Genomic DNA, 14,242 nt, shown 5'->3' with positions numbered 1-14,242 from the left:
GGGAGGGTGAAGGGACAGTGCTCAGAGGCATTCAGCCAGCCCGAGGTGCCAGCATCGCTTGTGAGAACGCCAGTTCGAATCCCGGGCGGCTCCACGTCCCATCCAGCTCCCTGCTGTGGCCTGGGACAGCAGTGGAGGACGGCCCAAGGCCTCCAGAGGCACTTGCACCCACCGGGGAGACCCGGAAGAGGCTCCAGGCTCCTGGCTTTGGTAGGCCCAGTGCTGGCTGTAGAGGCGATGTAGTGGGGGAACCAGTGAACGGAAGCTAACTCACTCTCTCTGGAATATTACATAAATCTGCCCCAGATCTTGCTGACAGCTGCTGGGGTCACTCGGGGTGCTCCCCAAGTGGCCACAAGCAGGCCAGAGATGGACAGGCTCACCAGCCCAGAGTGGGGGGCTCTGTCCAGCCTGTCCCCCCGTTTCCCGCCCCCCCCCCCCCCCCCCGTCCTCGGGCAGCCCACTGGTCTGGCTCGCTCACACGCATACACCTCGGTGTCCACGGTGGTGGCCAGCGGACCCTCTGGTGCTTCTCTGTCTTGGGGCGTTCCCAGCAGGGAAGTGGGGGTGTTGGGGCCTGGGACACAGTAGGCGCCCACTGTGTGTGTGTGTTTGCCCGGCAGTGGAATGGCGGAGCGCCCGCTGCCCCCCCTGCACATGGCAGGAAACCGAGAAGCACCGTGTGCCAAGGTCACACGGCGCGTCCGTGGCGCGCGGCCATGACACGGCAGGCGGTGTAGACGCAGGCAGCCCCCTGCACCCGCGTCGTGGGGGTGGACAGGACCCCGAGGCGCATCCGGCAAGGCCAGGCCGGGGGGCCCAAGGTCACCGCGGCGGGGCCGGCCCCGGGAGGCGGGCCGGGGTGGGGATCCGCAGGGCCTCCCCGGGCGCGCGCGCCCCCCTCGGCGGCGCGCACGGGGCTCGGGCGGCGGCGGCAGGTGGAGCCCAGCGTCTCCGCAGAGCCGAGCGGCGGCCACGGCCGGCGTCGCCGCCATTAGACAATAGCAGCGGCGGCCGGGGGCGCGGGGAGGGGCGGGAGGGGCGCGCAGGAAGCGGGGCCCGGGGCGCGCCGGGGCCGGGCGCGCGGGGAGGGGGGCGCAGGAAGCGGGCGAGGCCGGGCGCGGGAGGCGTCGGGACAAAGGCGCGGCCGCCCCGCGCCCCGCGCAGCCCGAGCCGGGGCGCACAGCCGGGGCACAGCCCGCGCCCCCGCCGCGACGGACATGATGTTTCCACAAAGCAGGCATTCGGTAAGCGGGGGCCCGGCTCGACCCGGCGCCCCCCACCCCCGGCTCCCAGGCCCCGGGGCCCAGCGCACCCCCTCCTCCCCAGGCTCGCGGGCAGGAGCGCACCCCTCCCTCCGGGGCTCCCCAGCTTCTCCAGCTTACCCACTGCCAACCCCCCCTCCCCGTTGCCGGCCTGGCGTACCCCTTCCCCCCCACCGAGCCAGGCTGGGCCTGGGACGGCCTTGGCCTCGGGCCTGGGGCGCTCTGGGAGTCTAGCTTGGGATTGCTTGGTTGGGGGGTGGGGGAAGCGGCCTGTGGAGGGAGGGGGGACGGCGAGCCAAAGCGCACCCCCTCCCGGAAGAGCGTGGCCCAGAGGGAGGGGCGCTGGAGATCTGGGGCGGGCGAACCCCCCCTTCAAGGCTTCTGACTCTGGGATAGGCCCTTCTTTGCTAGATTTCGCCACCCGCACCCCCCTCCAACTTGGGAACATGTCCAGTCTCCCCGCCCCATCCCCTCTGCCGAGGGCGGGTCCTCCAAGGCTTCCCCGCAGCTTGGGGGGCAGCTCCAGGCTCCCAGGTCCCCCCTCAGCTTCTCCTGGGAGAGTGGGGGCAGGAAGCGAGGGTGTGGGCCGTCCCAGGCGCCTGTAAACAGGACCCAGGAAGTGGGGTGATGGGGGGCTCCACAGCAAGCTGCCCCCCTGGAGTAGGAAGGGGCGCCCCGCCCCCTCCCCCTGCTGGCCTTGACCCCTAACCCTGGCAGCACGCTCCCTTCTCACAGGGCTCCTCGCACCTACCCCAGCAGCTCAAATTCACCACGTCGGACTCATGTGACCGCATCAAAGATGAGTTCCAGCTGCTGCAGGCACAGTATCACAGGTGAGCTGGGGGCTGGGGGCCGGGGGTCCCCGCCTGGCCTGGGGCACCCCACTGCGGGACTCGTGCTGAGCCCACGTGGAGCCCCATTACACAGATGGGAACATGGAGGCCCAACTACTGGGCTGCCCCCTGCACCCCCACAGCCTGCCCCCTGCACCCCCAAGCTTGCCCCTGCACCCCCCAAGCCTGCTCTCTGCACCCCCAAGCCTGCCCCCTGCACCCCACAGCCTGCTCCTTGCATCCCCACAGCCTGCACCCCCACAGCCTGCCCCCTGCACCCCCACAGCCTGCCCCCTGCACCCCCCAAGCCTGCTCCTTGCACCCCCACAGCCTGCCCCCTGTACCTCCACAGCCTGCCCCCTGCACCTCCACAGCCTGCACCCCCACATCCTGCCCCCTGCACCCCCACACCCTGCCCCCTGCACCCCACAGCCTGCCCCCTGCACCCCCACACCCTGCCCCTGCACCCCACAGCCTGCCCCCTGCACCCCCACACCCTGCCCCCTGCACCCCCAAGCCTGCACCCTGCACAGCCTGCCCCCTGCACCCCCACACCCTGCCCCCTGCACCCCCAAGCCTGCACCCTGCACAGCCTGCCCCCTGCACCCCAAGCCTGCACCCCCTGCACCTCCACAGCCTGCCCCCTGCACCCCCCAAGCCTGCTCTCTGCACCCCCAAGCCTGCCCCCTGCACCCCCAAGCCTGCCCCCTGCACCCCACAGCCTACTCCTTGCACCCCCACAGCCTGCCCCCTGCACCTCCACAGCCCTAGATGGATACATTTTGTCCACCTCTGGGGTCAGAGGGCAGGAAGGCCTGAAAGCTGTGAGTGTACCCAGCAGGGTAGGGTAGGGGAGCAGCCTGGGCTCGTGGCTGGGGGTTTGTGGTGCAGCCCGCAGCTGCCCTTGGCCTGACGACCACCCCAGGGAAAACAGCCTTACAGAAACCTGTTGTGTCCATGCTTGTTTTATTGGGGGACTGTTTTCAACCAACACCCAAATTTTGGGGTACACTCCTGAGCCCTGAACCCTCCTAGCCTCCTGTCAGGTGTGCAAAGGGACTGGATCCACAGCAGCAGGGTCAGAACTGGGCCAGGCGGGAGCGGGGAGCTCCCTGCGGGTCTCCCCACCGTGGCTGGGTACAGGCAGTCACAGCCCTGGGGTGGTCCCTGCTCCTTCAGGGTGCATGTTGGGCCAGGTCTGGGAGCAGGCTGTGTCAGGTGGGGTCTGCACCATGGGGTCCCATACCCTCACACACTCCAGTTCCCTGCTGGGGCACACAAGGAAGGACCCACAAGGTACAGGGTCCCCACCTGAACGACACTCCCCCTTGCTTGCTGCCGCCCTTGAGGGGGTGTGTTGTGTCAGGGCTCTGTGCTCCCCGACCTTGGGATCCTGCCCAGCTACAGGAAGATGGCATTGTTGGGGATCCCCCCTCCCCACTGCAAATGACAGGCAGCCTAAGGCCTCACCAGCATCTTAGGGGTGCCTTGTGTTTGCCCTCCAGGGGTCAGGGTGGGGGTACCTTTGCCTGCACACACAACCCCTTTCCTCCTGCCTTGTGCCTGCTCAGCCTAAAGCTGGAATGTGACAAGCTGGCCAGCGAGAAGTCGGAAATGCAGCGCCACTACGTGATGGTAACTACCCCTGGGCGCCCCCTGCACCCCAGCTCCTGCTGCCTGGAGTCCCCCGCCTGGGCCTCCGCCACTGGGTCTTGAACTGGCAGGGGTGGAGGGAGACCCAAGCCGAAGGCCCTGCAGGGGGGGCGGGTCAGCAGTGGGGCCCAGGTTTGTTTACCCTCTTGGCTTCCTCCCCCGGGGAGGCCCAGTTCCCCAGGGGCTGGCGGCCAGCCGTCTGGGCCCACCCACAGACAGAGATTAGAAGCCCGGGAATGCAGGGGCGGGCGGGGGGGCGGAGCTGGGCCCTCCTCTCCCTGTCTTTGTCCCTGCCCGTCAGCTCCCCTCGGGTCCCCGCCCCACCTCCCTCTCCTTGTGCTGTCCCCCACCCTCCCACAGTACTACGAGATGTCCTACGGCCTGAATATCGAGATGCACAAGCAGGTAGGTGCTGGGGGGCAGGCGGCCTCAGGCACACACCCACACACCCACTCCCCGCCCCAGCCCCTTACAGGTGGCTGCAGGCACCACCCCTAGCTCTGCCCCTTGCAGGTGGGCTGTGTGCTCCGCCCCTAGCTCCGCCCCTTACAGGTGGCTGCAGGCACCACCCCTAGCTCCGCCCCTTACAGGTGGATGTGCCTCCCGCCCCTAACCGTCATTGCAGGTGGGCTGTGTGCCCCGCCCCCAGCCCCACCCCTTACAGGTGGCTGCAGGCCCCACCCCTAGCTCCACCCCGTGCAGGTGGTGATAGACTCCGCCCCTCACAGGTGGCTACAGGCTCCGCCCCCAGCCCTGGCCTCTCCCCTTCAGGTAGCTTTGGGCCCCCCCCACTCCCTGAGCTGCCCGGTCCTCTCTTCCAGGCCGAAATCGTGAAGCGGCTGAATGGGATTTGCGCCCAGGTCCTGCCCTACCTCTCCCAGGAGGTAAGGCCCACCCAGGGCTGGCAGCAGGGGATGGCAGAACCCTTCCAGGATGCTGGGCTGTGCGCCTGGGTCCTCCCCAAGAGCGGGCTCACGGGGGCAGGTGCGACCCCACCAGAGGTGCACACACAAGCACGTGTGTGCAGACGTGTGGCCACACCCCAGAGTCATAGTGTGAGGACAGGTTAGCTCTGGACCTCTTGAACCTCGGGGTGCCTTCCTAACAGCCAAGGCAGAAAGGGAAGACGAGGGTGCGTTCCAGACTTTGGGGGAGCTTGGGGGACCCCAGGAGCGTGGGGTGGAGAGCCAGTGCAGGGTGCTTGCTCCGCCTGCATCTGGGTTTTGGGGTCCCTTGCTCGCCCCAGCAGCAGGAGGCACTCTCTGACCTCTTCCTCTCCCTCCCACCAGCACCAGCAGCAGGTGCTGGGCGCCATTGAGAGGGCTAAGCAAGTGACCGCCCCTGAGCTGAACTCCATCATCAGGGTAGGTGTGCGGGAGCTGGCCAGGCCAGGGACAGGGGCACGGGGGCTGGGAATGGCCAGCCACGTGGAGGGTGACCAGGGCTGGCCAGGACAATGGACAAGGGACCAAGGCTGGCCAGGCCAGGCACAGGGAAAGGGGGTACAGGGGCTGGGAACAGCCAGCCATTTGGAGGGGGATCAGGACTGGACAGGATACTGGACACGGGGACAGGGCTGCCTGGGTGTGTGGCTGGGGGACGGGGCTGCCTGGGTGTGTGGCTGGGGGACGGGGCTGCCTGGGTGTGGGTCGGGCCTGGGCCCAGGGCTGCCTGGACGAGGCCTCTGAGTCCTGCCTGTGTCCCGCCTGCAGCAGCAGCTCCAGGCTCACCAGTTGTCCCAGCTGCAGGCCCTGGCCCTGCCCCTGACGCCCCTGCCCGTGGGGCTGCAGCCGCCGGCACTGCCTGCCGTGAGCGCGGGCACCGGTCTCCTGTCACTGTCGGCGCTGGGCTCGCAGGCCCACCTCTCCAAGGAGGACAAGAACGGACATGACGGGGACACCCACCAGGACGACGACGGGGAGAAGTCGGATTAGCAGACGGCCGAGGCCGGGGCGCAGGGAGACAGCCCAGGCAGTGCGTCCGGCTCCAGTGTCCACTCGGGGTCCTCCCCATCCGTGTGCTGCCCCCTGGCTTTGCTCCTGTACCCCTCACACACACACACACACACACACACACAAACATACACCCCAGTCCTGGCCTCCCTCCTCCTCCTCTTCCCCTTGCAGCCCAAAGAGGTGACACCTGCTTAAGTCGCAGGGGGGCAGGTAGGGGACCAGGCCCATGGGAGCCACGCATTGCCCGCTTCTTGCCCACGGGCGACCGCCTGGCCCTCACCAACCTCCCGCCCTGGCACTGCATGCAACATGAGGTCAACCACCCCTCCCCGCCACGCCCTCCTCTTCCTCCACGCCCTGCCCACTCACCTCCTCCATGAGGGTCCCCCTCCTGGGAAAGGGGGGCGGGAGGGGCAGAGCTTAGCTGGGAGAAGCCAGGGTGGGGGTGGGTGACCCAGCCTTCCTCCTCCTCCCCCAATAAAGATGAGGGTACTGAGCTCCTCTTGGCTTTCGCTTCCGGCTCCTCCTCTTCCGGCTCCTCCTCTTCCCGCTGCCCTGCTCCGTTAGAAGCTGTTTTAAATAAGACCAACGTTTTTAAGAAAATGCAGTCCCCCACGTGGCCGGCCTCTACTGCGGGGAGCTGGGCCTGTGTGTCACAAGGTGAAGCGGGGGAGGAGGCAACCCCGTTTCAGGCCCAAGACACAAAGCTGGATTTGGCCAGATGTTGTTTGTTTTTTATTGGAAAATCAGATTTACAGAAAGAGGAAGATCCTCTATCTGCTGGTTCACTCCCCAAGTGGCCACAAGGGCCAGAGCTGAGCTGATCTGTAGCCAGGAGCCCAGCGCTTCTTCCAGGTCACCCACATGGGTGCAGGGTCCCAAGGCTTTGGGCCGTCCTTCACTGCCTTCCCGGGCCACAGGCAGGGAGCTGGATGGGAAGTGGGGCTGCTGGGATTAGCTCCAGTGCTCATATGGGATGCTGGAGCATGCAAGGTGAGGACTTCCGCCACTAGGCTGCCACGCCAGGTCCCCGTTTATGTTCCCTGTGGGTTAGGTATGTCCTCCCACCCCTGCCCAGCCGACTTGCTTACAGGTACCCACTGCATCCATCTGGTTGTCCACGTGGCCGGCGGGGACCCCAGTAGGGGCTTCCTGTTGCCCAGGCTGTGCCGCTTCCCATCCGGCTCCTGCCGACCCACGCCAGGGGAGGCAACAGTGGCGGGCCCACGGGGGAGACCCAGAGGGAACTCCCAGCTTCTGGCATCGGCCGTGGTGGGCGTTTGGGGAGCAGAGTGAGCCATGGATAGAAGATCTCGCCCTGTCTCTGTCCAATAAGTAGGAATAAAACAAACAGGAACTTAGCTGTACAAGCCACCTGCGTGGGGGAACCGCTTGCTACTCTCCAGTTTAGACGGCCCCCTCCCAGGTCAGTTCCCCTGAAGTACGCCCCCAGGACTCTGCCAGGCCTTGGCCAGTGTGGCAGGCCACTGCCATCGGTCCCAGCTGCCCTGAGCTGGAAATAACCTCCACGTGCATTGATGCTGAAAGCCGCAGCCTCAGAGTGGAATACCACACAGCAAGGAGAACCAGGAGGTTGGCCCAGCCAAGGGGGGTTGTGGGTGAGGTACCTTTGGCTACTCCCCCAGGGTGTGTCCCCTTCTCCCTTAGCCCCTGGAATGTTCTGTTCCCATCCTGAGCAACTCAGATAGGCCTCATGGTTTCCAAACACACAGATACTCTGCAATCAAGGGTCCCTGTTGAAGACATTGGCTGGGACGCCCCCTTGACTTCAGCTTCCGGCCACTATAGGCCCCTGGAGAGGCAGTGGGTGCTCGTCCCCTGCACCCTGCAGCCACGCCCCAGTGCCCTCCTGGGGTCCTGTTGTGTCACAGCCTGCCCCTTCTCCCCAGCTTGCTCATATCTAGAAAAACGAGCTTGGTGACAGCAGGGTGCCTTGGGGTCTCTCTCACCCAGAACCCCTCAACAGGGGGCAAGAGATAAGCCAGGTCCCTCAAGCAAGGTTCCCCAGGTGGCAGGGGCAGATCTGGGATGGTGACGGCCGCGGAGCGATGTGGGGCCAGTGAAGTCACTTTGCTGATTTCCGATCCTGAAGGAGTCCCCGGGTGTGGGAGCGGGGGTCGCTGGAGCAGCCAGGGCTTCCTGCAGGGCGGCGGAGAGGGGAGGTCAGCAGCCGGATCCCCCAGCTCCTGCCCCTGCCTCGGGGGTCCTGCCGTCCAGCCCCTCCAGCCTGTCCAAGGTCTGGGGGGTGCGATCGGGGCGGGCTGCGCGCCCCCTCCCCGCCGCGCCTCCCGGGGCTTAACGACTGCGCCGCCGGCGACCTCGGCTAATTGATCCGCTAATGGGCCCCGCGCCGCGGCCGCGCCTAATGAGGCGGAGGACGGGGGAGGGCGCGGGCAGGGAGCCAGGGGCGTAGGGGGGATACGGGAAGGAGGCTGCGGAGAGGGAGAGGAGGAGCAGGCGCCCCCCAGCTTCTCGCGCAGAGCAGGGCGCACGCAGCACCGTGCCATCCCTTGCTTGGCACCCCAGTCGCCCACGGGCCAGGATGTAGGGAGGGGGCTTGGCACGGCTCAGCGGGCTACAGGTGGAGAGAGTCCCCAGGCCAGAGGAAGGGTGTGTGGGGGGGACGGAGAGGGAGGGCCCCCCAGCCACCAGGCTCCCAGGGAGCCAGAGGAAGCCGGCGGTAACCATAGCAACCACAAGAGGCCCCAGGATCCTCTGGGGGTGGGACCAGGCCATGGAGGCGCAGCTGCCTCAGTAACCCCACCAGCCAGCGTCCAGCAGGGCCGGCCAGGGAAGGGGGTAGAGGGGTGAGGGGTGCAGCGGGATGGGGCAAGGGCTGTCCTGGATGCTGCCAGCCCGGTCTTCACCTCCAGCAGCATGCGGTGTGCCTGCAGCCCGTCTTGCTGGCTCCCCATCCCATCTTGTTACCCATGCCCCCAGCCCCTGGCGGAATCCGTGCTCCGCCTGTTCTCAGGCAGGGTAGACAGATAGGCCGAGCTGGAGATGGCAGAGGAGAGGTACCCTCCCCGGGGAGGGCAGACTCTGAAGGGGATGCGACCCTGGTAGCACAATGCGCCAACACCTTTCTCACAACCAGCGTCCAGCACACCAGGTTTGAGTCCCGGTGGCTCCACTTCCCAACCAGCTCCTGCCCATACCCCCAGCAAACAGTGAGGATGGAATCCGTGCTGGGGGCTCATGGCTGCCATGGGCATCAGGGGAGCATACCAACAGATGGAAGATTTCTCTCTGTCTTGAAAATAAATAATTGTGGTGCCAGTATGATGGCATGGTCGGCTAATCCTCTGCCTGTGGCACCAGCATCCCATAGGGATGCCAATTTAAGTCCCGGCTGCTCCACTTGCCATCCAGCTCCCTGCCTGTGGCCTGGGAAAGCAGTGGAGGACGGCCCAAAGCCTTGGGACCCTGCACCCACGTGGGTGGGAGACCCGGAAGAAGCTCCTGGCTGGTCCAGCGCTACCTGCTCTGGGCATTCTGGGGCGAAAGTGAGCCAGCAACTGGAAGATTCCCTTGCCATCTTGCTGCAGCTTCCTTTGCAATCAATCAGTCCGTCCTTTAGAACTAATGGGGTCGGTCTGGCTGGTGCTTGGGGGCTTTCTGAGGTCAGAGCCGCCGAGAGGGTGCCCAGACCCCCTGCCTCCCCAGACACCTCCACTTCGCAGCCCCTGATCCTGGTTTCTGGGCTGCACACTCCCACCCCACCATCCCGCCCTCCCCTTCGAGGCCTTTCTTACTCTCTCAGCCACCCCCCTCCCTGGCCCCCTGGGGTCCCACTGCTGCTGGAACCCTCCCTTCCCCTCTCGTCCCAGGCCTGCTGAGGCCTGTCCGGGTTCACGTTGGGCCCAGGCTGTGGTTCCAGCGGTTTCCTGGCCCGGAGGAAGGGGGGTGGCCCGTGCAGGGAACTGGCACTCCACCAGGCCCTGCCCTTCCTCCCCCACCGCCCGAGCCCCAGGAGAAGCAAGGGGGCCACCCAGAGTGCCCGTGTGTGACCCTGGGACAGTTGCGGGGTGTCTCTGGGCCTGGCTGGTCACCAAGGCCGACAGGAAGAGGTAGGGCCTTCTCACCCCAGGTCAGGCCCTGCGTTTTGGGGTACACCTACCTGCTGCATGTTGACTCCTGCTGGGTGCTGACATTGTCAGCAAGAAGGCTGCTGGGGGCGCTGGAGGGCTGGGATCACTTGGGCCATGGGGAGGGGAGGACCTGGCCCCTGAAACCTGGGGCTGCCTGGGAGTGGTGGGGAGAGGCAGGACTGGACCCCAATGGGGAAGGGGTCTGCTCTCTGCCCGTGTGTGTCACAGCTGCCAGTCTCAGCAGGTGTAACCTCAGGGAAGACCGAGGCCCAGCCAGGATGGCAGGTCTGACCACCCACTAGAACTGGGAAAGTGAGCTGGATCCTGGCTGTGCCTCCTGCAACTCCGCGATGGGTGCCAGGGGCGCGTGTGCCGTGAGTAGGCGCTCTGGACGTGGGCCCATGTCAGGGTTAGGGCTGTGCGGAATGACACTGCTCTAGGCCCCTCGCCACTGCTGTCCACGGCTACCCAGGTGGGCAGGTCACGGAGCACCCTGTGCTGTGTTTGCATGGCCAGCCTGCGGCAAGCTAGGTCTCCGAGCTCACCTGTTTATATGTCTGAGACTCCCAACCACTGGCCCACAGTGGCCGCCGGCCAGGTCCCCCTCGTGGGTGGCAGAAGGGGTCCTTGCTGCCTGCCAGGGTCCACCTGAGGGTGCAGGTGTCCTTCCTGGCCCTGGGCCGGGACCCACCTGTTCCCCCTATGCCAACACACACACACACAGGAAGTACCTGGACACCCCGAGCTGGCCAGGCCACTCCAGGGCAAGGTGCAGGGCTGGCAGGGGCAGCGGGGGCGGTGGGGGCCAGGTTGGCCCCACCAGGCACAGGGACCCCTTTCTGCAGGTCAGGTCCATGGCCAGCAGCTTCAGCTTTCCCACCAACACACACTCTCCAGGGGGATGTGAGGGCCAGGACCCAATCCCCCAAACTCTGGGGGGGTAAGGCTCCTCCAGCCTGGCCACTGTCCCTGCGCCCCCTGCACCACAGTGTCACCTCAGCCCTGGGTAAACCGAGGCACAGAGGGACAGTCCTCATCCCCAGACCTCCAGGAGGAAGGTGCAGGCCAGGCCTGGTAGAGGAGCCCCCTCCTTGCCCGCAGGAGCGGCTGCGAGGAGGTCACCGGCGCGCTGGCCAGCGGGAGGGGACAGGCCTGGCTGGTGGCCCGGCGGCGCAGCTGGGGGCGCGGCAGGCAGGGGTTGGCCGTGTCGGAAGCCAGAGGCCGGGCCTCCCCCCGAGGGAGCCGCTTTCCCGGCCCGGGTCGGATCAATGGGCTGTAATTATACCGCGCCGGGCCCCGCAGCCGGCGGGGAGGGAGCGGGAGCTGGCAGGCGCGGCGGGCGGGGGAGCACCCCACGTTACTTTGACGGACAGCTCGGGCCGGCGCCGCGCGCGAGGCCTTCTGGGCAGCGTAGTCCTCCAGTGCGCATCGCCCCTCCGGCTGGCCTGCGCGCCCCGGGGACCCCCGGCTGGAGGTGCACCCTCCGTGGGGGCTAGGGGGGATCCAAGGCTGAGCCCGGGGGTCCCTCCCTGGGAGGTGTCTAGCGCTGCTGGCCTCAGTTTACCCATCTGCGACACGTGGGCCGGCTCGGGCGAGGTCACGCGTGGGCACGGGGAGGGTCCCCCCTACACTGCGATCGCGGGTGTCCACGCGGGTCCCCGCTCCTCCAAGCGGCCCCCCGACACTCCGCTGCCTCCCCATTGGCGCGGCGAGCCCAGGGCCTCCTGCCATTGGCCGCTGCTGCCCGCGCCCCCATAGGCCGGCGGCCGTGGGCACGTCAGGGACCCAGGTGGGAGCAGCGCGCGCCCGTTGGCTGGCGCGTCCAGCCGCGTCCAGCCAACCCCGAGCGGCGAGCGCTGCCACAGTAGCAGGGCTGATTTAAGGTGGTCTGCGCCATCCGTGGCCCCAGAGCCGCCTCGCAGCTTTTTTTTTTTTCTTTCTTCCTTTTTTTTTCTCCCTCTCTCTCTCCCCAAACCCACATCCACATCATAAAAAATCCCAGCCAGGAACCAGCAGCCTTTGTGGACAGCCGCAGGGGAGCACTCAAGGGCCCAGGCCCTCCCCACCCCCATTTGGCATATTGCAGATGGGTAAACTGAGGCGGGAGGGGGGTGGGCCTCTGTGGCCGCATGGGGCTTCCAAGCACAATTGGGGTCTGCAGGGAGCTGGCGGTGCTGTTGGCTTCTGGCTGCCCAGGGCCTCCTCCCTGACACTGGGCAGTGTGTGCGGGCTTGCCCAGCTGCTGGGGACAGACCCCCTCCTCTTCCCAGGAAACTACCCTGGCAGTGAACCCCACATTCAGCAGCACCGAAAGTCTGTGTCCCCCATGCGTGTGTGTGTGTGTGTGTGTACCCTGAGATCACAGTGCAGGGGCCTCCGGTGGAACTGTGCAGGAAGCTGGGCTGGCTGCAGGCTCCAGGACAGCTCTGGCCCTGGGGATCTGTTCCACAAAGGAGGGAATTGGGTGCCCTGGGAAGGTGGCAGACACGGGAGGGCCAGCCGGGGCTGCCAGGGCCAAGGGCAAAAGTTGGATTCCTGGGCCTGGCGCGGTAGCCTAATGGCTAAATCCTTGCCTTGCTAGGATCCCATAGGGGCACCAGATCATATCCCGGCAGCTCCACTTCCCATCCAGCTCCCTTCCTGTGGCCTGGGAAAGCAGTGGAAGACAGCCCAAGCTTTGGGACCCTGCACCCACGTGGGAGACCCAGAAGAGGCTCCTGGCTTCTGGCTTCAGATCAGCTCAGTTCCAGACATTGCATCGAATTGGGGAGTGAATCATCAGACAGAAGATCTTTCTCTCTTTCTCTCCTCCTCTCTGTATATCTGACTTTGCAATAAAAATAATAATAATAATGAATCTTAAAACAATTTTTTTTTAAGTTGACACCTTCTCAGGAGATGGCTGTACCCCCAGGGCTGGAGGCTGGAACCCCCCATCTCTCCCTCTCAACACCTTGGGTTTTGGGGCCAGCCTAGGAGGGCAGGGGAGAGGGGGCCGCTGGGTGAACTGGGAGGTGAGGAGGTGGTGGAAGGGGTGTGGAGTGGAGGGGCAGGCCATGGTGGGGGTGGCAAGTCCCGCAGGAGGAGTCAGGACCAGGACCGGCCAGGTCCCCTCCGCCTGCCCTGCACCCCCAGACCGCTGGCACAGCCCCAGGCCCTGTACTCACGCCGCAGGGAGCATCTGGCTCCTGGCTTGGGTGTCAAGCAGTGGATAGAAGCTCACTCACTCTCTGTCTTTTCAAACCCATAAATGAAGGAGCAAAGAACCAATGAGTGGAAGACGCGGCTGCATCTGGCTGGATTTGTGGTGTCTCCTCCTCGTGGCCTGGTGTGCACCCACTGTATACCTGACTCTGCCCAGACTCAAGAGCCATGCCGGGAACAACCCACGCACACACAAAGGCCTCGGGGCCAGCACCTCCCCCTGGAACTCCCAGCCACAGGAGGCGGGGGTCTGGAGGATCCAGACCTGGGCTGCTGGCAGCTGCTTCAGGGACCCCTAGGCATGCGGGGCGGTGGCCGCATGACCCCATGGGGCAGGGAGGGAGGCCTCTGGGTCCTGTGTGGGCTTAGAATTTGGATTTCTGGGCCTGGCATGTGGCCTAGCTGCTAAAGTCCTTGCCTTAATGTGCCAGGATCCCATATGGGCGCCGGTTCTAGTCCTGGCTGCTCCACTTCCCATCCAGCTCCCTGCTTGTGGCCTGGGAAAGCAGTTGAGGACGGCCCAAAGCCTTGGGACCCTGCACCCACATGGGAGACCTGGAGGAAATTCCTGGCTCCTGGCTACGGATAGGCACAGCACCGGCCCTGGCGACCACTTGGGGAGTGAATCATCGGACTGAAGATCTTTCTCTCTGTCTCTCCTCTTCTCTGACTTTGCAATAAAAATAAAATAAATCTTAAAAAAAAAAAAGAATTTGTATTCCCTTGTTTTGGAGATTGTGGAGGTGGAGGGAGACAGACAATGGAGGCCTCATGCCCAGAGGCCCACAGCAGTGGTTGGGGCTGCACCAGTCCAGGCTGCTCCCAGCTGCATCTGGGCTGCCCCCATGAGTGGCAGGGGCCCAAGCCCTCCTCCCGGGGTGGGCAGGAGCAGGGGGCTACTATGGAGGGAGTGGGGGCAGGCTCCGACCAGGACAGGTATGTGTGTGGGGCGGATGGGCACACTGGGGCCCCTCCCCCCTCCGCCTCCAACTTCTGCCACCAGGTCTCCTGGCCCAGCCAAGCGGCCGAGTGGACCTAAGTGGCCGATCCCCCAGTCCTCCCTTGGCACCCACATAGTAACCCAGCTATGCCTTTGTCTTATCTGTCCCTAGGGGTCCCCGGGGTGGGGCAGGGGTGTGGGATGCCCTCCAAGTTCCCGGTGGTAGGGGACAAGCCACAGCGTTAAACAGATGGTGACACACGACCTTGCCTGCAGCCAG

The 14,242-nt window shown here is 65.7% G+C and overlaps 1 protein-coding gene across 2 annotated transcripts; it reads left to right on the top strand.

Annotated features, from left to right (window-relative positions):
- Positions 1-1,057: 1,057 nt before the first annotated feature.
- Positions 1,058-5,808, top strand: TLE5 (TLE family member 5, transcriptional modulator). 2 transcript variants are annotated; one of them, XM_004595670.2, is made up of 7 exons: positions 1,058-1,247; positions 2,001-2,098; positions 3,670-3,733; positions 4,112-4,156; positions 4,573-4,635; positions 5,041-5,115; positions 5,467-5,808. In XM_004595670.2, exons 1-7 carry the CDS (start codon positions 1,221-1,223, stop codon positions 5,683-5,685), a joined length of 591 nt encoding a protein of 196 aa, XP_004595727.1. In that variant the 5' UTR covers positions 1,058-1,220; the 3' UTR covers positions 5,686-5,808. The 2 variants fall into 2 exon arrangements, with proteins under 2 accessions (XP_004595727.1, XP_004595726.1); XM_004595669.2 differs by having other exon boundaries at positions 1,060-1,247; positions 5,464-5,808.
- Positions 5,809-14,242: the final 8,434 nt, after the last annotated feature.

This window comes from Ochotona princeps, chromosome 33, assembly GCF_030435755.1.
Source record: "Ochotona princeps isolate mOchPri1 chromosome 33, mOchPri1.hap1, whole genome shotgun sequence".
In the NCBI taxonomy this organism is placed as follows: domain Eukaryota; kingdom Metazoa; phylum Chordata; class Mammalia; order Lagomorpha; family Ochotonidae; genus Ochotona; species Ochotona princeps.
This window is presented reverse-complemented; position numbering and strand designations above follow the sequence as displayed.

Bases quoted from the DNA above. Each gene is read 5' to 3' on its own strand.
- TLE5 (XM_004595669.2), top strand. From the start codon at position 1,221: ATGATGTTTCCACAAAGCAGGCATTCG. The intron at 1,248-2,000 runs GTAAGCGGGGGC...CCCTTCTCACAG, and splicing joins TTCCACAAAGCAGGCATTCG to GGCTCCTCGCACCTACCCCA. The intron at 5,116-5,463 runs GTAGGTGTGCGG...TCCCGCCTGCAG, and splicing joins AGCTGAACTCCATCATCAGG to CAGCAGCTCCAGGCTCACCA.